Source organism: Centroberyx affinis, unplaced genomic scaffold (assembly GCF_046629955.1).
Source record: "Centroberyx affinis isolate AG114_WGS23_722 - 3 ecotype Tasmania unplaced genomic scaffold, CSIRO-AGI_Caff_v1 ptg004576l_1, whole genome shotgun sequence".
Lineage (NCBI taxonomy): Eukaryota > Metazoa > Chordata > Actinopteri > Beryciformes > Berycidae > Centroberyx > Centroberyx affinis.
Genome location: NW_027282199.1, coordinates 266,117 through 291,015, shown reverse-complemented (window position 1 = coordinate 291,015; position 24,899 = coordinate 266,117). Strand labels below are relative to the sequence as shown.

Here is a 24,899-nt window from a genome sequence, read left to right as displayed (position 1 = left end):
ACGTCCTAAGTGTGACATAGTTTATGTGGATGTCAGCGCTGCACGTGCACATCAGAGGAGTAGAGAGAGGAGGATGAGGAGGAGGGTGAGAGGAGGATGAGGGGGAGGGAGAAGGATGAGGAAGGGAGCAAGAGAAAGAGAGCATGGAGGGGTCTGGGGTGCATTAACGGGCCAAGGTGTGCTTCCGGGGGCTTGCGTGCCGAAAGCGGCTAGCAGACACTGGCCTGTCGGTTTGATGTGTCTGGCTCAGGCCAGATGGACACACAGTCACACACACAGGCTCATCTTCAAAGAGGGCTGGAACCAATCCAGACCTGCTCCTTGCCATATGTTGGTAGGGCATAGCTGTATGAGCAATATACTGTATGTGTGAGTGACGTCTACATATCTGTGGGTGAGTGCACGCCTGTATGCTTGTAGGCCAACGTGCTTGAGCCTCTGTGTGCATGTCCAGCCATGAGTGTGTATTTTGCGTGTGTGTGTGTGTGTGTGTGTGTGTGTATTTGAGGTTATAAATAGCCACAGACACTGGACCTAATAGAATTCAGGCCTGGCATGAGGCTACTAAACAGCCCTGACTACTACACATGACTACATATTCTCACTACCCAGAAAGGCTATGACAGCGGGAATTATCAAAAGTGCTGCTATTTCCTGGATTACCCACATCATGAGATTATATGCACTGTAACATAGCAATATATAAAACATTGTTGATTCTTCTACGTGTCTCAAAAATGCATACGTGCCATCAGTTGCAACAGAGATACAACTCCAATGACATATTGCAGATTAGAACACATAAATTGAGGGGGATTAGATGCCCCCTTGGGGTCATGAGGAATCAAACCCAGGACACTTCCAGTCATAGGTTCTCTCTAAAGTAGCAGGTGATACCAGCATCTTACCTGAATGCAGCCAGGTAGTCTGCGTCACCCATGGGAGGCTCCAGTCCTCCAGTAAATGCCATGTTCACATTGAAGCCCAAACCTGCTCCACTGCCCACCTAGAATGCACACACACACACACACACACACACATACACACACAAAGGACTAGGTTAGTTATGCATATAGTCTGGTGTGCATATCGACAAAGACAAGCACACACACATACATGCACACAAAAATAAACTCCCTTCCCATCTTTTTCTAAACTGTATTGTGTTCTGTGCTGGGTGCCTGTGTGATGCTTTAACTGTAAAGGAAGCATACAGCTGACCAGTGCTCAGACACACACACACACACACACACACACTTACACAAAACCTTGCGTATTGGGCAGTCTTGTGTGTTGGGTAGTGACCCAGGTTTGAACAGCAACTGACAAAGAGGCTGCCTGTCAATCATTTGTTTGGATTTAATGCTCAGCCCACAAATACATGGTACAATCCCATCATAAACACAGACAGTCAGACAGACAGACAGGCAGGCAGGCAGGCAGGCAGGCAAGCAGGCAGAAAGACAGACAGGTCCACTTCCTCACCTCGTCGGGTGCTCCACTGCCAGGGAAGAAGTTTCCGTCGTCATAGCGATGCAGTGACAGGTAGAGAATGTTGGGGTCACTGTAGAAGGCCTGCTGGGTGCCGTTACCATGGTGAACATCCTGGCAATGACAAAAAGGGACAGGTTGACCTAAAGGAAGGCAGGTGTAACACTCTCCCCTCCTTCAACAATTACTGCAATTAACCCCAATTGCTTCAGTAAAGCCGCCCAGTTCTGATGATCAGAAGTGGCTCTAGCATTGGTTGGGATTATCGACACCTGTATTGGGACTTACTGGAAAGATTGCAAAACTGCCAGACAATTAGTCTTTGTTTCAGCTACAGCATGCTGTGACTGGGGTCAGCAGGGACGGTCAGCAGGATTCAATAAAAACTCAAAAACAATAGTTATTCACTTTTAGTGGGGCAAACAGCATGACAGCAATTACATGACCTCAGTCTCTTTATTCCAAGAATGTTTTCATACACCAGTCTTAAAAGTGTCCCTTTGGCTGGAGGGTTGGTGTCCCCGTGCCGTGGCATGACAGCGAGCTAGCTGGCTGCCCCACAAGTCTCCCTGTGACAGACAGACAGGAAATGAAAAAGCTCTTCAAAGGCTTTCGGGGATGGCCGTGACCGGCCCGGGACGCCACCGGAGGGCACTCCTCCCGGACACAGCCAAGGGTTCGTCATGCCCTCTTAAAAAAAATGGTTTTGTCTTCCCTTTTAAAAGAAAGAAGGGACAGCGTCTGACCTAAATAACTGATGTTTCAAGCCCCTGTCTCCCCGCCGCGACAAATATCTGGGTTGTGACTGTTGTACAGTCCTAACAATGCAATAACTGTTTTGGACTGTTGTGTGGACTCAGTGGTCTGAGGCACATATTCCTGGGATGGAGTGTGGTTTATGTCACACACACACACCCCCCTCCCCATGAAAAAAAAAAAAAAAATCATGAAAACATAATGTGACAATGCCTATTGTTAGCATAAATGAGACGTTACACAGTCACCCAAAGAACAAAACCCCCAAGTAATAAAGTTTTTGAGACCTAGAATGCCTATACTTTACCTTAGTATAAAGCACTGCATCCCTTTCTGAAAAAATTTGATTATTCAAAGTAGCGGTTGTCTGGTGATGAGGCGACTATATTGTGACCCCACATATGCTTAAATGGCAATTACGCTGACAGGAGGGAATACATCATATGCCCAACCAGTAGGAATACTCCACATGCTCAGACAAAGAGGTGTGTATATGTGTGGAGCTCACCCAATCCACGATGAGGATCTTGCTAACATTGAGCCTCTGCTGCAGGAGCTTGGCTGCAATGGCTACCGAGTTGAAGTAACAGAAACCCCTGACAGTGGAGAGGGATAGATAGAGAGAGAGAGAGAGAGAGAGAGAGAGAGAGAGAGAGACAGAGACAGAGGCAGAGACAGAGACAGAGAGAAAGGGAATGTAAGTGGAAAAGTGGGAGAAAAAAGAAAAACACAGTAATTACCTAATGCATAAAAAAGTGCTTTATTATTGTAATCCTGACACAGACAAGACATTAAATTCTTAGTGGCCAACAACAGATGACCGTAGCAGAACTGGGCAGCAGCTAGATGTGAGTATGTGTCTGTGTGCAGCCCTCCCTCCCCCTGCGACTACTCCCCCACACTGCTGTTGTAAGCAAGAATTTATTCTTAGTCAACTTCCTTTTTTAAATAAGGGTCACTTACATAGGCGTGCTCTCCTCAGCGTGGTGTCCCGGAGGTCGGACAACAGCGAAACCATTCTGTCAAGGAAAACAAAACTCCTTCAAACATAGAACAACACACACACAAAACACACAGCCTGTGCAAGTCGGCTCTGTCTGACCTGAAATCCTCTCACAACTCATGTGTAATTGTTTTCGCTTTGACAGGCTGGAGGGTCAGATGATGGTGAGATATCTCTGTCTCTTTCACACATTCACTCCCACGCACAGACACTGTACACACAAACACACCCAGAATAATAGACACACAGACACACACACACACAAAATACATCCAGAGACTATGCTCACTATATTAACTCCCCAGCCCCTTGTCAAATTCAGTTAAGTTAAATTCAAATTCCATTGTCCTGTAAAGAAAATTTGGTTTGCAGATTGGTTTTATGGCAAAACACACAATAAAAACACATGAGAGATAAAATCAAAAGAAAACACTCTCATCACCTCACCTTAATCCACCAGAATATACAGTATGTCTAAGTCTCGGCTAACACCGACACTAATTCCATTACGGCCATTCCTTAGTTCAATAACTTGAACTGTTCTTCATAAGTATAGTAATTCAAACACACACACACACACACACACACACACACACAGATGCTTGCATCGGGTCAGCTGGGGGAGCTGTGTTAATGCGGACACCTGGGGAACTCCCGCCCACTGGTTTTGGGGGTCCCAGTGCTATGTGGGGACATTAGATAGATGTTGAGGCTGATGTAGAGCGAGGCGGGCTGGCCTAATGATGTTGAGTCAGCTGCTGTGGATTAGCAGCCGGCCAGGAGATTATTCTAGAACCAACTACCTCAGATGGCCAGAGGACGCCCAGTTAACGCAGCCTGCATAACATACATAGATGTAAGAGAGGGGGGTGAGGTGAAGATAGAGGGAGAGACAGACATAAAATAGACACAGGGAGAGAAAGAAAGAACGCGAGAGAGATGGAGAGACAGAGAGGAAAATGTGTGTGCAACTTGAAGAGATTTATGGTATTCTGTGGACTTCTACTTCAGACAGTTGTTGGTGCAGGTGGAATGCTGTCATAGAGTTGTGGAGGATCCTCAGAGGACCAACTAGCATGCGTGAGTCTGTGTGCATCTGCTGCGTGTGTGTGTGTGTGTGTGTGTGTGTGTGTGTTTGTGTGCACCTGTGCATGAGTGTGTTAAGATCAGGTTAAGCTGAGGGCAATTCACTTCCTGTGAACTTTAACCTTAGTCGAAGGGAGTGCATATTGTTACCTTTTCCAGCTTCTTGGCCCCGAACCGTAGTTGAGAGCGCACTTGTTTCTTTAGACTAATGTAGGTTATTAGCCTGGCTCGTAGCTGGTAACTAGCGTTAGCGGTCCGGACCAACTCTGCTGATGAAGGATGGTAGCGAGACGTTGAGGTGGCGTTCATAAACAGGAACTTTATTTCCTCTGCAGCAGCGAACACAATACACTGTCTTCTAACACTGTTAATCTGCAACCTGAGCTTTACACTGACTTCTATAACTTACTACCCGTAGCATAACTTTACTGTGGCTGCGATAACACACAAGTGCTCTTCACTCGCACACGAAGGATATCTTCTCCCCATAACACCAGATGAACTACGTCACACCCACACAGGTTACCCACACGGCCGCCGTCCTTAAAGGGGAAGGCTGGGCCGGTAACAATATTTTTCATGGATGTTTTAGTTCCATTTTTTTTCTTTTTTCTTTTTAAAACGTGGCTGTGGTCCATCTCATTTTTCATTTTTTAAAGTCTGGTATTACCAAACATGCAATGTGTTATATAGAAAGAACAGACACAAATTTCTTCTCGGTAATTATACCCACATGTACAAGAGGTATTGAAAGCTAGCACTCCTAGCCAAAAAAGCATGGCAGGCTACTGTCTCTCTGAGGAATGTCATTAGTCTGTGGTGTGTCGGCGCTAAGCTAACGCTAAGCACGGCTGCGGCTCCGCAGGTGGCTGTGGTGTAAGGCTAATAAAGCAGGCCTGTTAGCGGCGACTGTGAGCGCTAGCGGTGCCCGCGCACCAGGCCGCCCTGCTGGGTTCAAACACTAAGTGGGCGCTGCCACAGACACAGGAAGGCTGGCTGGTGGGCAAGGCAGGATGGGAGTAGGGGGGGGCGTCTGTCTGGGAGGTGCTAATAAGAGCTTTGGGGATGGGTGGGTACTGGGGGGTGCATTCCTCCGTCTCTAAGTGTTAGGAGGTGGGGATGGGTGGTACTGCGGGGCGTATTTGTTGGACTCGAGGTGTTGGGAGTGTTAGCGGCTAACAAGGCTAGGTTAATTCATTAGCATTCATTACTCAATACTGGCTAACTCTTTGTTTCCACCCCTTCCTCTCTGTCTGAAGTGCTAACAACAGACACGCAGACCTTCGCAATCAAAGACTGGAACAAGACAGTCAGATCCAACATGAACGCTAAATCTGAGCCCTTCAAACTTGTAGTCATGGATTCATTTTGCTCCCAAGTCCCAATGAACATTCTTGTTTTTATATCGGCTGTTTTAGAAGTTTATGAACAAATCTTGATAGACGCACGCACTGCAAAAACACACGCAAACAGACATGACAACAGACATCCCCAAAGTCTTTCCGGGAGCCATTACTATGCAGCTGACCATTTGATTTAATACAGCACTAGAACTAACCTTGAGTTCTCCTGATGCTACCTTGAAGACCAGCTCCACCACTGAGCCCACGGCCAGGCGAGCTGCGCTGGACGAATGGACCTCGTTCCAAATGGTGTCACTGTCCACCTGCCAACACACACACACACACACACACACACACACACACACACACACACACACACAACAAACAGACAAACACAGACAGGTTTACATATAGAACACATTTTGAAAAGTAGCCACATGTAAGCAGTTCATTTGGGAGTTTATCAGTATTTGATATTGATAATAATGGTGCCGTTTACTGCTCACTGTAATGGGAACCGTGACACTAAAAGGGCATTTGAGTGCGTTTAGCTTTTGACACTTCAGAGCATCAAAGTGAGTCTTTGAAAGTGTGTCTGCGCTAGGTGAAGAGGGGGCAGTGTGGCGGCGGGTGGAACATTTATTCACTGACATGAAGAGAAAATATTTGGAGAGAGAAACCATGAGGCAGTGACAGATATTTGGAGGCTTAAGCACGGACACAAATAATGCTAAAAGCCCACCTGTACTAGACTGACATGGCAAAATTTAAAGATGCTGAATGTCAGTTTCAATCCAAAAATATCTATCAATCTTCAAGAACCCATATCAGTCAAACTCTTCTAAACAAAAAGAAAATTCATTCACACACAAAAAAGTTACAGGACAATGACAAGGAAATTATTAAGTTGGATATACAGGAAACAAATTGGATATAAAAAACAAGGTGGAGGAAAAGGACATGAGGAAAGCCTTTTTGTTTGTTTTTTTTACAGTGGGGAAAGATAGACTGACTGACTGTGACTGACAGATACTGAGTGTTTTGTGTGTGTGTATGTGTGTGTGTGTGTTTGTGCAAGTGAGTATGTTCAGACACAGGCCAGCCATTCAGCGGTCAGGCCTGATTAATGCTGAAGCACGGCCTGCCCTCGGCCCCAATCACTGCTCAGTGCATGCACACACATGCACGCACGCACAGACACACACACACACACACACACACACACACACTCACACACACACACAGAGTACAGCAAATGGACTACAGTATTCTATGTGACTGATTGTAAGCAGAGCCATGCACAGGATAATATACACACCCTCCACCAGACACTGCAGGCAGATGGAGAACATGATAAACACAGAGGGAAGAAGCTGGCAGAGGAAAAGAAGGAAAGTAAAGTCTGTGTGTGAATGTGTTTGAACTGTGTGTGTGTGTGTGTAGCCGCTGATGCCGGAGCTCTAGCATGGCTTTCTGATGTAAACCCTAGGCTCTCAGACTCTGAATACATTAACCCTAGCCAGCCAGCCATCCGGACAGCCATTCTTCCAGCAGTCTTTCAGCGGCACTGACAGCTTTTCGGTCCGTCAACTGGCCGACTGGTATGTTAACTCTAGTCACCCAGTCAGCCCCTTCAGTCAGTCAGTCAGTCAGTCAGTGTGTCAAGCGATCAGACAGCTTTTCAGCCAGCAAACCAGGCAGCCAGTCCGCTCTCCTCTGGTCTCCAGTGACAGGAGCGATCAAGGCTAGAGGCGGACTCCGTAATAACATCCACAGGGAAGGAATAGGCTCTTTTCAAGTGCCGCCAAGAAGGACTTTGGTAAAATGCACCCCAGTGCCCTAATTCATGACATAGTATTAAAAAAAAAAAAAAAAATGGAAGGAGGAAGGGGGGCACGGCGGTGAAGAGAGCGTTATTGATGACTGATGTAGCCCAGTAGGAAGGGGAGGGAGAGAGAGATAGAGAGACACAGAGAGAGAGAGAGAGAGACAGAGAGAGAGAGAGAGAGAGCAAGAGAGAGAGAGAGATGGTATGTAGTAGTCAGTGAGTGAGCAAGTGAGCAAACAAATAGCAGAGTGACTGAGTGAATGGGAAACTGAATCATATATACAAGTCAGGTAATGAGTACAAACAGACGGTTTTCTCAACCAGCATGGAGTGTTTTATTATATCCCATGTTGATGTTGGTTGTGCCTAAAGCCAGGGGTGGGACGCAGAGTTAAAAGGAAGGGAAAAAAGTGAAAGGGAAGGGGTGTGTGTGTGTGTGTGTGTGTGTGTGTGTGAGTGTAAGTGTGTGTGTTTCAGGGGGTAGAAAAGAGCGGGAACGTGCTGGTATGACAGAACGATGGTTCTCCTCTGGCTGACAGCCTAATTTCAGCTCCCTTCCTCTGTGTGTGTGTGTGTGTGTGTGTCTTTGTGTGTGTGTGTGTGTGTGTGTGTGTGTGTGTACGACAGGAAGACAACAATTTAGTCTCATTTGCTATTATAAAAGAGCAGAACAGAGCAATGGCCCTTCTAGTTCCCACCACAGCAGCACCACTAAGCCCCGAGGGAGGGATGGATGTGGAGAGAGAGGGAGAGAGAGAGAGAGAGAGACAGAGAGAGAGAGAGAGAGAGAGAGAGAGATTGTAGAAAAAAGGATAGAGGGAAGATGAGAGGGAGGTAGGGCAGGAAGAAGGGAGAAAGAAGGAAGGAGAGAAGACAAGGGGAGAAATAGGAGGAAAAGGAGGAGCTGCGTAAAAGGTAGAACCTGGAGGGTGTGAAGGACATGCAGAAGGGTTAGAGAGGGAGAATGAACATGCGAGAGGCAATGTAGGTGTACAAGAACAAGGGAGAACACACACACACACACACACACACACACACACACACACACACACACACACAGATGTCCTCATGTTAGATTGTTCTAACCCCATCCCTTTTAAAAGACAACACTTCCAACTGAATGCCCATCTCAATCATCATTGGCCTGAGCATACAAACATCCCCAAACACACTGCTATGCACACACACACACTCAAACATACCTCCCGCCATACACACACACACACACACACACACACTAACACACACACAGAGCTTGTTTAGTGAAAACATCTGGATATAATTACCAACTCGACGGAAAGCCGAGCAACAGCTTTTGTTGCCTCTGGAGGTTGAGGGGCGGTATTTGTGTGTGTGTGTGTGTGTGTGTGTGTGTGTGTGTGTGTGTGCGTGTGTGCATCTGTGCATGTATGTGTGTGCTTGGTAGTGCGAGAACAAATGGCACCATTATTTAGGCAGGGGGAAGAGAGAGACAGAGAGAGTGAGGGGGGGGACAACTATCGCGCTACTATTTGATGATGCTGAAACAAGGTTAATTTGTTACATTACGAAAATTAGACGGGACAGTGCCGTTTGGGTTTTGATTAGATCAACACTTACAATGTCATAAAATGTAAAGTCTTTTCCCACCATTTTCCACCGAACAAAACAGCGTGACTGATACTGACAATATCAAGGGATATCATGCACACAAATGACAAATAGTGGTATTAAAGAAAGAAAAAAGCTTTATGAGAGGGAGCAAAAAGTGACTTACCCCTACCCCTCCACATGGCAGCCTCACAAACATGGAACTCACTGAACCTGAAGAGAGACAGAGAGAAAGAGAGAAAGAAAGAGGTGAGAGAGGCGAGGCGGTAACCCTTGTGGACTCACACGGTACGGCGGGTGCTATGACCTCTGAACCAGAGCGTTTGACCCGGTGAACTGTTCCAACAGCGGGAGTACACAGGGGCGCGCTTTAATTGGGCTAGGTGAGGAACACAAATGTCTCTCTTTGCCCTCACAATCAAACACTCTCCCGCTACGGAGGGAATCAAGACTCTAGGCCAGCGAGAGATTTGTGTCTCATCTTGGAAACTGGCAGTTTTCTGAATGCCAGAGAGGTTACAATTGGCTTGTAGTTACAACTGGCTTCAATTCAAAATGCAAATTAAAATTCCAATTCACCTATTAATGACAGAACTTCCATTTTCTTTGCAGATTGGAAATAATTGGATATACCCTTTTTATTTCAAAATAACCCAATTTCATTTTACTTTCTTCTTAAATTCCACTGTTTTGTCTCTGAATTGAACTGAATTGAAATTGACTCCTGACCCTGGTTACACTTTACCGAACTAGAGATACTGGAATGCAAAGTTTCAAGATTACAGCAGTGAACATGTGAAGCTCAATGGCTCATTCACACTGCCATGGTTAGGGGTGCAATTCCCACTGGGCCACCCACGCTAAAAATGTATGCAAGGTTGTGTATGGCAGTTTGGATCAGTGCCCAACAAATGGCACGTTACTGGAATGATAACTAATAAAAAAAAAATACATTTCTTTTTTCTCCCTGGCATGCTGACAGCAGGTTACAGTTTGTCTTAAGGGAAAAATAATAAATGAAAAAAGTTACAATAGCTACTAATGGGGTAACAATGAATTTCATATTCAGAATATGTTTATTACATATGTGAGTGTCTTTTAGGAATATTTGTATCCCTATTAACTAGTTCTGCTCCCTTTGTGGTTCTACAACAGTTTGCTTTTCCACTTACTTCTCCATTTTAATTTCTCAGTGCATGTGCTTCCACCTGTCTGCCTTGCCTCACACAGGAGTGGCTGTCTGGTAAAAAGACTGGACTGTAAGGGGAATTTATGTCTCCACTGGAATGAAAGCAAAGATGGCCACTGGGGTTTGTCCCTTGCACACACACAGACCGCCGAGGCTACACCTGTACTTTAAGCCACCAAAGGCCAAGGCCTAAGTGACTAAGCAGCCTGTGGGACATTCAGGTTAACACTCCGTTTCAGCGGGCCCTCACCTCCAATACTTTATTAGATTGGACTCTTTGTTATGACATGGCTTAAGCATTAAAGCAGATTCATTTAACAGATGCTGTGGATTCGTGGCATTCACAAGTTGAGCTAGAAGGAGACTGTGGGAGTTAAATATCATGGACAAGAGAATGAGGAGACCAGCACAATAGATTTACATTTAGCCGGCTAGTGCTAACAGCTATGTTTACTGTATGGTCAAACACACAAAGCTATAGCATACTGAATGTTGAATGTGTCCACTGGCATGTAGATAGCAGCATGTTGATATATGTATAGTCTCCTGTCTGCTTTGCACTGCACCTTTGCACTGAATCTTAGTTCGGCTGTACTTGTACCATGCTGATCAGTATGAACAGTAAAAGTCTCAAGGTTGCCGATATGTTTCTGTTCCAATTTCGTGTTCCTGTACATAGTACTTAGTCTGATTTTGATGTTTCTAAATAAACACTTGGAGGAAACCTGTTTTCCCAAATGTTCTTCTTTGACACCTTTTACATTTTTAAGTGAGAAAAACCTGTATCATTGTCCAACTCATAAAAATGAAATACATCACCACAATGCCCTGCTAGTCTTAAAGCCAATGCGGCTAATTAGGCTAAATATCGCTGTGTGATGAGCAGTTGGCCTGTAGCACGGCTAGAGGCCAGATTGCCTAAAATGAAAATAACGATGAGGAAATCTGGTGGATCAGCTCAACTCTGGAAGGAGTGTGTGAGTGAGTGTGTGTGTGTGTGTGTGTGTGTGTGTCTTACAGTCTAGTTTCTGCCGCAGTGGGTTGGTTCCGTACAGCAGGACGTGGGCCTCAGAGTGGACTGTCTGTAACTCCTCCAGAGAGGCCTTCCTACCACGGATACACTGGAAAGAGGAGAAGATAGAGATAAAAAAAAGAGACAGAGAAAGAAAGAAAGGAAGAAAGAGACAAACTACATAAGTCCAGATTTTGATCTACAGCCCCCCCCCCCCATCCAAATTGCCATAGTCAGCCAAAAAGAGGGCGAGGGAGGGGGAGAAGTAGGTGGTTAAGGGCAACACCTGCTGCAATCAGGGAGTGGTAGTACATAAAGGGAGGTCCAAAGGTGTCTGTATGTGTGTGTGTGTGTGTGTGTGTTAACCAAAGGCAGAAAGAGAGAGAGGGAGAGAGAGAAATGGCCAGGTGGCAGCAGTCTCTTACTGTCCCCGGTAGTAAAGTAAGACTCTTATTATCATGATTAAACACAGGCCGACTATAACTGACCCTGATACCACCAGAGAGAGAGAGTGAGAGAGAGAGAGGGAGAGAGAGAGAGAGAGAGAGAGAGAGAGTAGAAAAAAGGATAGAGGGAAGATGAGAGGGAGGTAGGGCAGGAAGAAGGGAGAAAGAAGGAAGGAGAGAAGACAAGGGGAGAAATAGGAGGAAAAGGAGGAGCTGCGTAAAAGGTAGAACCTGGAGGGTGTGAAGGACATGCAGAGAGAGAGAGAGAGAGAGAGAGAGAGAGAGAGAGAGAGAAAGAGAGATAGTGTAAGAGAAATGTGGGAAAAAGACAGAGAAGGTGCACAGCTAAATGATCTGGGGACTTGCTCTCTGCTGGGTTAGTTGACTACAGTATAACTACAGTTATACAACTAGGCTTATGGGGAGATCAGGGAGAGAACACACACACACACACACACACACACACACACACACACACACACACAAGCAGTATGATGCAAGAAAGATCAAGTCTCATTTCTGGCAATTATACTGCATTTAGAGCACTTGGGAGACGAATGAAGAGGTGAATGCTTTTGGTATGTGTGTGTGCATGTGCGTGTGCGTGTGCTGGCATGCAAGCACAAAAGAATATGCTGTAGCACATGTGCAAAGCCAAGATAAGATGATGATTGTTTGTTCTTTGCCACTACATAATCTATCAGACAACGCCATCGCTCCCAGGCCAGGGCAATCAGTCACAGCACAACAAGAGCAAACAGGTCTAATACTCTACTGTTACACCGACAGCATGATCTGACCTACAGAAACAAAACAAACAGAACTTCTAAAGATCCACTTTAAATTCTTCTGAATTTAGGAAGGGTAAACTCATCCTGGATCTTTTTCAAGCCGTCACCCCAAAGTATGTGATTTTTTTTATCAATGGGAGAGACAAGAGCCAACAGAAACTGGCTATACACTGCCCCCTTCTGGCCATGATAACAAACTGCACTTTTGAGCTGAAATGGACTTTGTGGATAGTGGCTTGGTTTGACATCATTAATCTCTGAAACTATTTACTTTTAAACTTTCATAAGATTACAAGACAAATGTTTTTTTTATAACACTGACCATCCTACAGTACAAAGAGGCTGAAGTATTTGAGCTTTGGCATCTTTGCATCTGCTCAAAAACAATGAATGCTGTGCGTGTCCTGAAAGTTATTTTACATGCTGCCTGTTGGTGAGCACATTGTGTACTTCCAGTTTTTATTCTGGCCTTCCCATGTGCATTGAATGTTAGTTCTCAGTATGTTTTATTTGGTCCACTGTTATGATGTGTATATTGCATGTAACTGTGCCGTAAGATTTTAGAGGAAAATAAGGAAATGTTGGTATTATAGATGTACCAGGAGGACAGAATGACACTACATCAGAGTGGTATTTTTTTTGGTACTCAGCCCACTGAAACTCTATGATATTAAAAAGGTTTGAATTGATGGCAGTGTTTGAGGGATAATTTATATTTTGTCTAGGGTATTTTTAGGAGTATTTCACCAGACACTTGTCACTTTGGATTGGACAAAAAAGTGATTGTCCAATTCACATATCTTGTTGACCACAGACTGTCCCCACAAAGAAACACAATATGAACAGATGGACAAATTAACTATGTTCATCTTGTTTAGAAGAATCTCCCCAGGAATAAATAAAGCGTCTTGCTCTCTGTCCGTCTGTCTGCCTATATAACTAGGTCTCCATCTATCTATGTATCTACACATGCACATACATAAGTCTCTCTCTATTTAAGTATTGTGACATCCATCTATCTATGAAGCAGTGACTCTGTGGTGAAGTATGGCTGTGGACTTACCTCACAGTGAGCCCTGAGGCCTGTTTCCTGCAGTCGGGACCAGATGCTCTGGATGCGGCCGGCATGCTCTGGGTGGCTGGTGGTGTTGCCACACATGCACTGGTGCTTCTGCATCAGAGAGTCATACACCAGGCCTGGGGAATACACAAACCGCCACACACAACACATATAAATGTATGTTTCAGAGCAACTGTGCATTGTTATGACCTCACCTATACACTCACACATTAGAGTACACATATATATATATATATATGTGTGTGTGTGTGTGTGTGTGTGTGTGTGTGTATATATATATATGTATTTATTTATATATATATATACAGTATATATATATATATATATATATATGGGCAGTATGCATGCATTTCCAGAGGGCCTGAAGTTGCAGTGTGTTTGTGGCCAGTGTTTCGACAGGGGCGCGAACTGTAAGCAAGTACAAGGCCCGTATTAAATGTTTTGTTTCAACACACCTGTAGTGAAACGGGGCTTGGCAGGCGGCTCCTGTACTACCATGGGGAAGGAGGCAGAGGCTGGAGATGACTGAGCCCTGGAGAGGGGGCGGTGCCCAGCGAAGCTGATTGACAGGCCGGCCGCCTCCATGGAGGCTTGGTAGTTCCTCAACTGGTGGATCCGCTGCTGCTCTAACAGCAGAGCCTGCTGCTCTCTCAACCATACACACACACACACACACACACACACACACACACACAGACGCACGCACACACACACACACACAGTGACATGTATGTATTGATACTTGGACTGCAATACCTTTCCCTAGCCAGAAGATGGCACTGAATACATGCAAAGTAATGGTGCAGTCATACTGTACAATAAAGGCTGCATAAATAAGTATAGTAGATATTGTATTAGACAGTGAGTTACTACTAATAATATGTAATAGACATGAAATTAACAAGTATAACTTTTTTTTTCTTTTATTCAGTTGTGCCAAACGATTTTAGCCAAGGTGCCTTCATGATCGCAAAACTTTTCTGATTCTGTATGGAGTTGAACTGGTAAACCTGGTGTAGAGGGTTCAAATGACAACATCACATAATTCCAAATATGGAAGTGCTTCAGGGCAGCTTGCATCATTTTTATATAAGAGTTATTAAAAGCAATATACACCACAAGTTGATGAATGAATATTAGACAAACTGTTGCTTAACCTTGAGCTTTTACAACACATTTCATATGAGCCTTCACTGCTCCAGTGTCTGCAGCCAAGGTGAGGGACAAGAATTACTACTTTAAGATGCTAGCTGGGGACAGGAGCTGGGTCTGCCAGGTCTGTGCAATACTATGATCAGTCTCCTTGGTTCACTGGTATTCTCATAAATATTCATGACCAGTGACTGGGCCTTTGGGTCAATGTGCACTGTGATTGATTCTCTTGCTACCATACTTGAGATTTTTGAAGTAGTGCTACTCCAAGTACTTTTAAAAGTCTGTACTTTTATTTGAAGTGTCTTTTGACAAGAATAATGAGTACAATGAGATCTATCATTTAATCTAAACCCCCTTTATTATTGACTTGACCTCTCATTGTTAATACTAGTCCTCTTCATGTAATTAAAAAAGGGACCAGGCTCAAATCTTGGGCTAATGATGCCCAATCAAATCTCTTACACAAAAACGGGCAAAATGGGTAATCAGTTAAATTTTCATAATGATTTTCCTGCGAAAGCGACTTACAGTAAGTACGTGAAAACTGCACTCGAGTATCTACGTCCACCCGAGTAAAATATTGAAGTGTCTTTTCCACCCAAAAAAGTCTCACTGAGCTTTTCTGTCGTTCCATTCTAATGGGCGTGTCTGCCTGGACTACGGGCGCCATGGTGACAGTGAGAGGAGTGGCTGATTGGATTTGGCTGAGCAGACAGCTGGGATTGGCTAGACAGGAGAGGACATGGTGTTCTGGCTCTGTGTGTGTGTGTGTGTGTGTGTGTGTGTGGGCACAGATAGAGTGAGTGCAATAAAGAAAAAGAAAGAGAAAGTGTGTTTGGGGCTTTGTATGTGTGCATGGATGAGTACTGCATTTGTGCAAATTAGAAGAGTGAGTCTGTGTGTGTGAGAGTTAGAGGGTCTGTGTGTGTGGGTGTATGTATTTTGCATGCATGCATGCGGATGTGTGTGTCTGTGTGTGTGTGTGTGTGTGTGTAGTTTCCTGGTCCATAGGGAGCTGTGCTAGGGAGTAGTGTGGAGGTGGTTAGTCTGCCCTCAGCCATTCACAGAAAGCCCACTACACTGGATTAGTAGGAGGATTAGTATGAGCATGTGTGTTTGTACATGTATGTGTGTGTAAGTGAGCAAAGGAGAGAGAGAGAGAGAGAGCGAGAGCGAGAGTTATCCATGGCGTGGGTGTCTTTTTTTCTTGACATGGAAACAAAACTTAAAAGTAGCTTAAATTGTGCCGAAAAGTGACGAACAGAGAGACAGGCAGGCGGGAAGGCAGATCGAATGTAGCGTGTAATGTTTCAGTCAGTCACTAGCTCCATCTGTCACTGCTGTTACATCTCTCTCACCCATTTGGCTTAAAAACTCTTCACACACCACGGCACGGGAGGAGCTGGCCGTGAAAAAACGCTCTACAGTGTCTAGCCATCGTCGGTTTAAATGTGAATGTAACTACATATTGAGAAAATTAATGATAGTGAGATGAAGGCTAAAGAAGAAGGATTTGATGCTACCTTGGGATGCTAGATGAATGCAAGTACGAAGCTTGCAGGCAGATGTGGGTTTTTTACAAACAAGCGAACAGAGTTTCTTTCTTTTGGAATCTGCTTTTCAATTAACTCAACTTTAATTTAACATCCCAATGCTAGCTCTTTGTTCGGCCTCTCCCATCTTTTTTCTCCTTCCTCCCCTCCGCTCCCTCCTACTCTACTCTTTGCCCCTTCCTCCTCTCCCATCCCCACCTGCACCCGCCCCTCCTGCACCCTAGGGCCTTACCTGTCGGAAGAGAAGCTCCTGCTCGGCCTGTCTTTCCCTCTGCTCCCTCTCCTCCTGCTCCTGGGGGTCTGGGGGCTCCTGCTTGATGACCAGCCCCCGCAGCGGCCCCGCCTCCTGGGCAGAGGTGGTGGAGGAGGACGAGGAGGAGGACGAGAGCCCCTGGTGCTCCCTCAGCTCCTCCTCTGTCTCCTCTGGATGACTCTGGTGCTGCCTGCCCGGCCCGGGGCCACTGGAGCCTGCAGCCGGGACCTGGTCGCTGGGCTTGGACATCATCTGGAGGAGGGGAAGAGAAGGGCAGGTTGGTGGTACAGCATGGTACTGCCAGGATGGTGGGTTCAATTCCCACTGGGGCGATCATTGCTAAAAATGAATTCTCACATGGAACTGTAAGGAGCTTTGGACATTTTTGGACACAAAAAATGCCCACTAAATGGCATATGTCTAGATTAGAGATGGACTAATACTGATACTAGTATGGGAAATCAGCTGATACCAGGCTAAAATAGAGCACCGGTATCAGATAATTCTTACCATAATAACAACATTTGATACCAAGAGCCATGTGTGAAATCAAAGTGAAAAAGGCAGCGACGTAAGATACTGTTAGATATCTTTGATGGAGACAATGTGATTGCCTATCAATCATTTTTGTCTCATGAACCGGAACGAATGGTCAAAGTCTGAGGAAAACAGAGAGAAACAAAGAAAGATTCTTCGATCCAAAAAAGGAGTTCAGCTTCACAAAACCACAGGAGAGAGCAGAAGAGAGGAGGGGGAAGGGTGAGGGGGGTGGTTTGAGGAAATCAAAGAAAGACTCCTAGGGAGGAGAAGAGATGCTAAGGACCAGAGAAACATTTGCAGAGCAGTATGATGCCGTCTTTTCAAACAGTCACCCCATTACTTGCATCGCTTTAACAAGTTATGATCCGTTGAAGATAGTTTTTCATTCTACATTTTTTTTTTTTTACAAAAACAGTATATGACAGCTAATATGAGTCTTAGACGCATTTAAACACTGTATCAAGTTTGCTGGCAATTGTACTTTTTGTAAACATGGAGCTAACACAGACTTGTATTTTGAGTAGTTCTGATGGGTTATAAGCTTATTTTCCATGTACAGGTTAAACTCCACCAAGAAACTCTGTGAATATATCTAGAATTTATATGGCTAAGAAAGGAGAAAAAGGGAGCAAAGCACACGAGAGAGAGAGAGAGAGAGAGCGAGAGAGAGAGAGAGGGAGAGAGAGAGGGAGGAAGAATTGGAGGGGGGTGATTGCCGGAATCTTGTTGTGGCAGCTGGGCCTGTCTCTGTCGCCACGGCAATGACAAGGGGAAAAACACATACACACACACACACACACCAAAGACCTCAACCTTGACGTGTAAGGTCATGATTGGAGTGGACCACTGTTTGCGGATGGAACATACACACACACATACACACACACAGAGGCCTGGCTGGCACGTCGCCCAGGGAACGGTGTATTGACGTCAGAGAGCAGGCTCTTGCCTCATCTCAGTCCCTCTTCTCCAAACAAGCTCCTCTTTTAACACTCCTCCACTCCTGCTGCACTGATTCCCTCTCTCTCTCTCTCTCTCTCTCTCTCTCTCTTCTTTTTGCTCTCAAAGTCTTTCCAAACCCTCCTTTTTGCAGAGGAAATAGAGGCTGTGATTTGAACTGTGAGGGGGACAGAAACTAAATAAACCTGTTGAATATGTTGGAAGAGGGGGGGCAGTGAGAGAGAGAGAGAGATAGAGAGAGAGAGAGAGAGAGAGAGAGAGAGAGAGAGAGAGAGAGAGAGAAACTGTGAGAGGTGACAGACATTTGTACTGCCATTTAAACAAACTCTTGACTCGTTCTCTCTGTCACTATCTGTCTCTCTCACAGTCTGCCCTCTCTCTTCTCTCTCTCTCTCTCTCTCTCTCTCTCACACACACACACACACACTCCCACAACAGCATTATGTAAGTGAGCATAGCACAATATTGGCTTAGCTGTCTCAGGTAATTCAAGGCAGCAGACTCATATTGGAAGTGTTTCAAGTTCTTTTCAAGCCTGTCTTTGTTGCCAACACCTCCACTCGTCGAGGCCAAATTTCAAGTCAGTAGGAGGGGTCCCTTTCATTATTGACTTGACTCAAAAATATGAGGGAAGAAAGGAGGAAGAGGACTGTTTGATTCACATTTTTCAAGTGGCGGTTGTCAAACAGCAGGTCAAATAAAAACAAACATGGCATACTTCTTTGACACTTGAAAGAATGGTTTGTTATCACTAAACTCATACATGTGTTAAGAATATTACATTACATTACATTACTCAGCTATTGCACTACTTGAATGGTGGTTATTGTTATTAACAAACATAATGGCTAATAATCCCAATATCAATAACAAGACTTAATGATAATAATGATGGTCCTAATTGTTTTCATGAAGTGGCATTTCATGCTATGAACTTGAGATTAATATGACTCAAACTATTATAACCCATACTTGAGTTATAATACTACAGTGACACGATCATCTATGACACCCATGAATTTTCACACTTGTCTTAATATCAATATACCCCACTGTTAAATTGTGACTCCAGTAAGCTAAATAACAGTGATTTACTACGATATAGCTCTCAGTAGATACTGACAACTAATTCTCTTTCTGCAGTAAAGTTTCCAACAATTTATTAATTTGTGCACTGTCAGTGTGAGACCAACATAGTACACATCGACTCTCAGACTCACAGATTTATTGGCCAAGCAAGTTTGCACAAGCAAGTTTGCAGGTCTACAGACAAACTTTTGCTGCTTGACTGGTTCCCAGTGATGAAAAGGGTGACAAAAATCATTTTTAAGATGTCAGAATTTAAGGAGATACTTTAAATAATTAAAAGCGGTGACACTGAAGCAGTTGATTATGGTGCCAATATTTTTTACTTGGAATTCACTCGTCAGTATTGCATCACAACTCCCTCAAGGTTATTATTGCTAAACACTAAGGGTTTTTTTTGTCTACCACTGACAAACCATTGGATCTGAGACTGAGAGCACTCAAGCCATTATGGTTCATATGCTGACATGTTTAGGGGATTACAACAGATTACACAGCCAAACTAATCTCATAGAGAATCACATGCCAAGGCATTTTACTGCTGCCCTCATTTGGCGTGAGCTAAGCTTTGTTGCATCAAAGTCAACTTTGTCTTTTAGACATTAAAGGCAAGAAAAATGGAAATGGTAATCATAGATTTTCATGGCACAACCTATTGGCTCACAACATCTGCAGCGAGCTCCTTACGCATTTGGACAGTGATGTGTGTGGTTATGGGCTTCATACTTATTACTTTGAAAGTGAAATGACACAATGACTCTGAGGTTAGAACACTGTGAAATGGGGCAGACCATGTATGAAACCCATCTTTTCAACAAGTACCTAATGTCACTCTACCCAATTGCTGTCAGAAAAACATCCCATCTACGTTTCTCCTTAGCTCGTTTTTTATTACATTTCCCAGCACTTTTCTGTGGTCAACACTTTCCTTTTCTGGCCATTATATGGTCACAGAAAGGGCAAACTAAGGCTCTGACATTGTCACCTCTTACTATTAGTTGCTTGCGGGGTCAAAAATTAATGAGGGCTTGGGGCAAAAACAGGCCAAAAAAATGACCCCGATAATTAGCAGTACTCTTCTTCGCATTTCACCCTGTTCACTTTTTTTTTTTTTTTTTCATTGAGTTGTCAAATATTCATGTGCAAATATGACTACTGTCACCTGTGGGCCACCGTTAGTGATTCATGGGAGCCTGAGACCGGGCGATTATTTCCAGTGCATTCTGGGTGAGAATATGGAGAGTTCTTTAGTCACAAAAGAACCAAACATGCAGCCTGGAGCAGTTGAAAGTTGCTCTAGTTGTTACTATATTGTGGTTTAAATTAAAAACATGTTAGTGGTACAAATTTAGCATTTATTTGCCAATATGCAATGCAGTTCAGTAAATTCGCCAATTTGCCCCTAAAAATCAGATAAAGGAGGCAAAAACATTCCCTCTGGAAAAAAACCCCAGTTAATTTCTTACCCTGGTTGCTTGTAATGCGGGTGATCTAGTAACTGAAGCTTACTCTACTGTTCGCCCTGGATAAGAGCATCAGCTAAACACCTAAAATGTAATGAAAGTGAAAATAACCAGGTTTTAGACCTGAGCTTGACTAGTCATGCCAGAGTGGCTACAGCCTGCGGTCCAGGAGCTGGAGGAGTCAGCTAGTGGTGGCCACAACCAAACAACACAGGAGAATGGAGCTTAATCCTGTTGGAATGTCACCACACACACACACACACACACACACACACACACACACACACACACACACACACACATACCCAGAGAGCAGGAGGAAAAAACAAAACAGCAGCAGCTCTCAATATATACCCCTGCTTTATACTGACCTTATGATGCTACAAACTCCCTAATTGCCTTGTGCTCACACATACTCCCACACGCACCCACGCAAACACACACCAAGCTGGAGTGTCACATTTCCTGTGTGGCCATATATGGAGGCAGCTTCCTCCGGAGCGCAGTTGCCAAGGTGACAGGGAGAAGCAGGCACACAGAAACTCAGACCGGCAAGACTCGCTAGAAGACTTGATGACTGCTGGCTGATTCATCCTTCTCTTGGAATATGGACAAGGCTGGCATTCTAGCACTAGCACACAGACACACACACACAGAGATACAGACACAGACACAGACAAAGACACACACACACCTTGTTGATGATGTGCTGCTGTTGTTGCTGCTGCTGTTGGAACTGCTGTTTGTGTTTCTCCAGGAACTGCTGGTGCTGCTGCTGGACCACCAGCTGCTGCAGGGCCTGGGCCTGTCCGCACTGCTGCTGGGGCAGGGGGGCCGACTGGGTTCTGCCCAGGGGACGGTGGCCCCGCGCCAGCTTGGAGACCGAGGGCGACTGCAGCGGGAGGCCACCCAGACCCACTGTGGTACAGAGGGAGAGGTTAAGAGGTTAAGAGGAGGTGTGGAGGAGGCACGGGAGAGACTAGGTGTAGGAGGATAAGACTAAGTCCTAATTGCAGCGGCACAGGTTAGAATCCAGTCTGTGCCCTTTGCTGCATGTCATCCCCTCTCTCTGTCCTGTCTTCCCTGTCAACCTAAACTGTGACTGTCTAATAAAGCAGAAATGCCAAAAAAATAATCTTAAAAAAGTAATTTGTTCCTTTACTTAGTAAGGTAAGTAGCAATTTACTCTTTATAAAAAATAACTGGTTACTACTTTTGTGTCACCCACTTCAAAGACATGCTGTAGCAATATGGCTTGTGCTGCCAACTGTGTTGTTGATCATTGTTTTAAAATGCAATGCAAGACTATTGCTGTTTTTAAAATGGTAAGACAATTTCACTTATACCAAGCATACTTTTGTGTTGGATTGTGTTGCTTCAATTAGCAGCATGTTGTCTGCATGAGATGTGGGATTTTCACTTTTTTCAAAAAATTCTCTAACAAAAATGAAACAATATGAGAGAAAAATAAAAGTAACAACATTGTAATTTTGAAAAGTAACTAAAAATGGATTACAAGAAAAGTACAAAGTAAACCCTAACACTGGGTGGGACTGCCGCAAAGTCCTTGTACTACGTGCGTCAGTATGTACTGTATGACTCAATCAATATATCGCCATCATGTGACCAAGGCCAATTCCTGTTCATTTATTGCACTTGGTGAACTAAGCGATTCCGAATCTGAAGTCAGTCAAGAATTCAAACACCAGCTACTCACAGCTGAAAAGTTACAGAGAAAGTTTAGTGTTGCAGTGTGTACTGACCTAGTGGATTGTGGGCCTGCTCCAGCAGCACCATGTGTTGGAGGAGGGGGCTGTGGCCGGCCGTGCCCCCCCCAGCCGCCTCCCTCTCCAGGGCCGAGGCTGCCAAGTAGGAGGGCAGGTGGGCGGCGGGCAGGAAGGGAGGGGTCAGAGGAATGCCCTGCTGTAACGCAGGCAACGCCAGACGACTCTCACCATCTTGGTGCCCCGATACCACCTTGACAGAGAGAGAGAGGTTGAGACAGAAGGAGAGAAAAAGACAGAGACAGTGAGAGAAAAAAACACAAAGAGAGACAGATGGATGGGGACAGGGAAGGACAAAGAGAGAGCCAGAGAGAAGGGGGATGGAGAGAGTGAGAGACAGAGATGCAAAGAGAATCCAAGAGAGACAGGGAGAAAAAGAAAGTGAGAAAAGAGAGAGAGAGACACAGCAAATACAGATAAAGAGAGAAATTGATCACTCAGTGCTTTCTAGGTGCACCAGCACTTTCTAGTTGCTTCGGGTGGAATGACTGGAGTCACTGAAACTACGCTGACTTGAAAAACTCCACCTGTTAACACCAATGTACTGTGGAAAATACAGTGTTGTTGCAGCTAAGAGAATCACAGAACAAAATATTTAATTCATGCGTTGACTTAGCCACTACAGTTAGAAAATCAGCACCGAAAATTGGCACCGATGAGTTTGTAACAAAATTACTGAGATGTGCCATGTTGGACTCTATGTGCATAGACTGACTACAAAGACAACAATACTGTGACTTGTGATTACTAGTGTGAACTGTGAATGTTGTCAGTGTGTTTGCATGTTGTCCACTGTCACGCTATGCTTTCTGTACAGGCCTTGCGAACTGAAGGTTCTTCGGGATAATGAATGGTATCATATCATATTGTATTGTGTACTCACAGTGCTTGCAGGACCTGTGGCTGGCAGGCCCAGGGTGATGTTGGGCAGAGAGGGGGAGGTGTAGAGAGAGAGCTGGCTCACTGAACCTTCCCTAGCAGCCAGCCTCTGGAGCAGGGAGGCCTGGTGACACACACACACACACACACACACACACACACACACACACACACACACACACACACACACACACACACACACACACACACACACACACACACACACACACACACACACACACACACACACACACACACACACACACACACACAGTTTAGACACACAGTAGATACAGTGTTACATACATATCTGTTCCTCCTTCTCTATCTCTCTCACACACACATACACAGCTTGATCCCTTAGTTGAAATAAACAGACCGGTCTGGTTTTCTACTGGAGCCCTCTGGTCGCCTGTCTGCCTCATGCACATGCCCCTCATATACACACACATTTGCATAAATAAACAAGCATACACACACACAGGCAGGCATGTTGGTTACCTCTCCTGGGCTGCTGGAGATGGTGACCCCGTTCTCGTTGGGGATGTTACTGGAGCTGTTGTTGGGGGAGCTGGGGCCGGAGCCTGGTGCACTGCTACATGCAGACTCTGGAAAACACACAACACAGAGATGGGGTTCTTCAAACATGCCGGCCTGAGCCAATCAGCTTTCCAAGCTGAATCATGTGACGCTGTCATTCCTCACTCATGTTGATGTTCCAGAAGGTTTGAAGGTATTTTTTAAAGGGATTTTGGAGCACATTAATCACTATAATATACAGATTGGAATTAGTTTCTTTGCAGAAATTTGACACACCCCAAAGATGACTGAAGCACTTTTTGAAACAGTTACATGATGACAATAAAATAATAAAATGCCAGACATAAATTAATAACGGCATTACATCTGATCAAAGTCAAACAAAGACAAAAATGCAAAGTTTCCTGCTCTTAATGATTTCTAGCATGTTACCTTGTCTCTCAAAGTGCTGGGAAAATCAAAAGCTGTACACTACTATCACTGATACTAACTGAAACAACAGACAGAAGCCAGTGACAGGGAAGCTCACCAGCCATGTCCAGGGAGCGCTTCTTGGCCGTAGCGATGGGACCATCTTTCCTGCGGAGCAGAGGGCTGCTGCGGCGCTCCGTCACCTTCTGTTTTAGCCGGGAACGCAGCTTCAGGTTGGGCTCAGAGGCTGGGAAGCACACAGAGACAGGGACAGGGAGGAGGGTTTACCCAAAAGGTTGAAAAGTTTCAGTTTTGTTCTAAAATAAGATAAATCATTTGAAAAAAGTAGCACCCACTTTTACAATATGAGTGATAACACAATATTGAAAGAAATGTTACTTTTAAGAAGGACAGCAGGTATCTTAAGTCTGTGGCAGGAAAAATGCTAACGGTGCAAAGTGGATATTTTAGGAATATGGAATGAGGAAGGAACATAATGAACAGAAGAGAAACCTGCAGTAGAACAGACAGTAGTTCCTTCTGACTACATCGGTGGGGTTGAGACTTTTCATGGTTAATAATGGCAATGGGACAAAACTAAAATTACACTCATGTTATCCTTTAAATGTAAAAGTGTAATGCTGGCCAAGTAGAAAAAA

At 44.7% G+C, this 24,899-nt stretch overlaps 1 protein-coding gene across 2 annotated transcripts in view; it reads right to left on the bottom strand.

The window, feature by feature from the left end:
• Positions 1-24,899, bottom strand: part of hdac4 (histone deacetylase 4) — a 73,911-nt gene that overhangs the window by 25,032 nt on the left and 23,980 nt on the right. For both annotated transcript variants that reach the window (XM_071544435.1, XM_071544436.1), the window contains exons 7-21: positions 24,359-24,487; positions 23,791-23,897; positions 23,294-23,413; positions 22,390-22,603; positions 21,321-21,544; positions 16,557-16,829; positions 14,072-14,258; positions 13,599-13,732; positions 11,305-11,407; positions 9,264-9,310; positions 5,895-6,002; positions 3,211-3,266; positions 2,756-2,843; positions 1,486-1,605; positions 909-1,006 (exon numbers count right to left, since the gene is read on the bottom strand). In XM_071544435.1, coding sequence (XP_071400536.1) covers positions 909-1,006; positions 1,486-1,605; positions 2,756-2,843; positions 3,211-3,266; positions 5,895-6,002; positions 9,264-9,310; positions 11,305-11,407; positions 13,599-13,732; positions 14,072-14,258; positions 16,557-16,829; positions 21,321-21,544; positions 22,390-22,603; positions 23,294-23,413; positions 23,791-23,897; positions 24,359-24,487 — 2,008 coding nt within the window. The remainder of the gene's footprint in view (positions 1-908; positions 1,007-1,485; positions 1,606-2,755; positions 2,844-3,210; positions 3,267-5,894; positions 6,003-9,263; positions 9,311-11,304; positions 11,408-13,598; positions 13,733-14,071; positions 14,259-16,556; positions 16,830-21,320; positions 21,545-22,389; positions 22,604-23,293; positions 23,414-23,790; positions 23,898-24,358; positions 24,488-24,899) is intronic.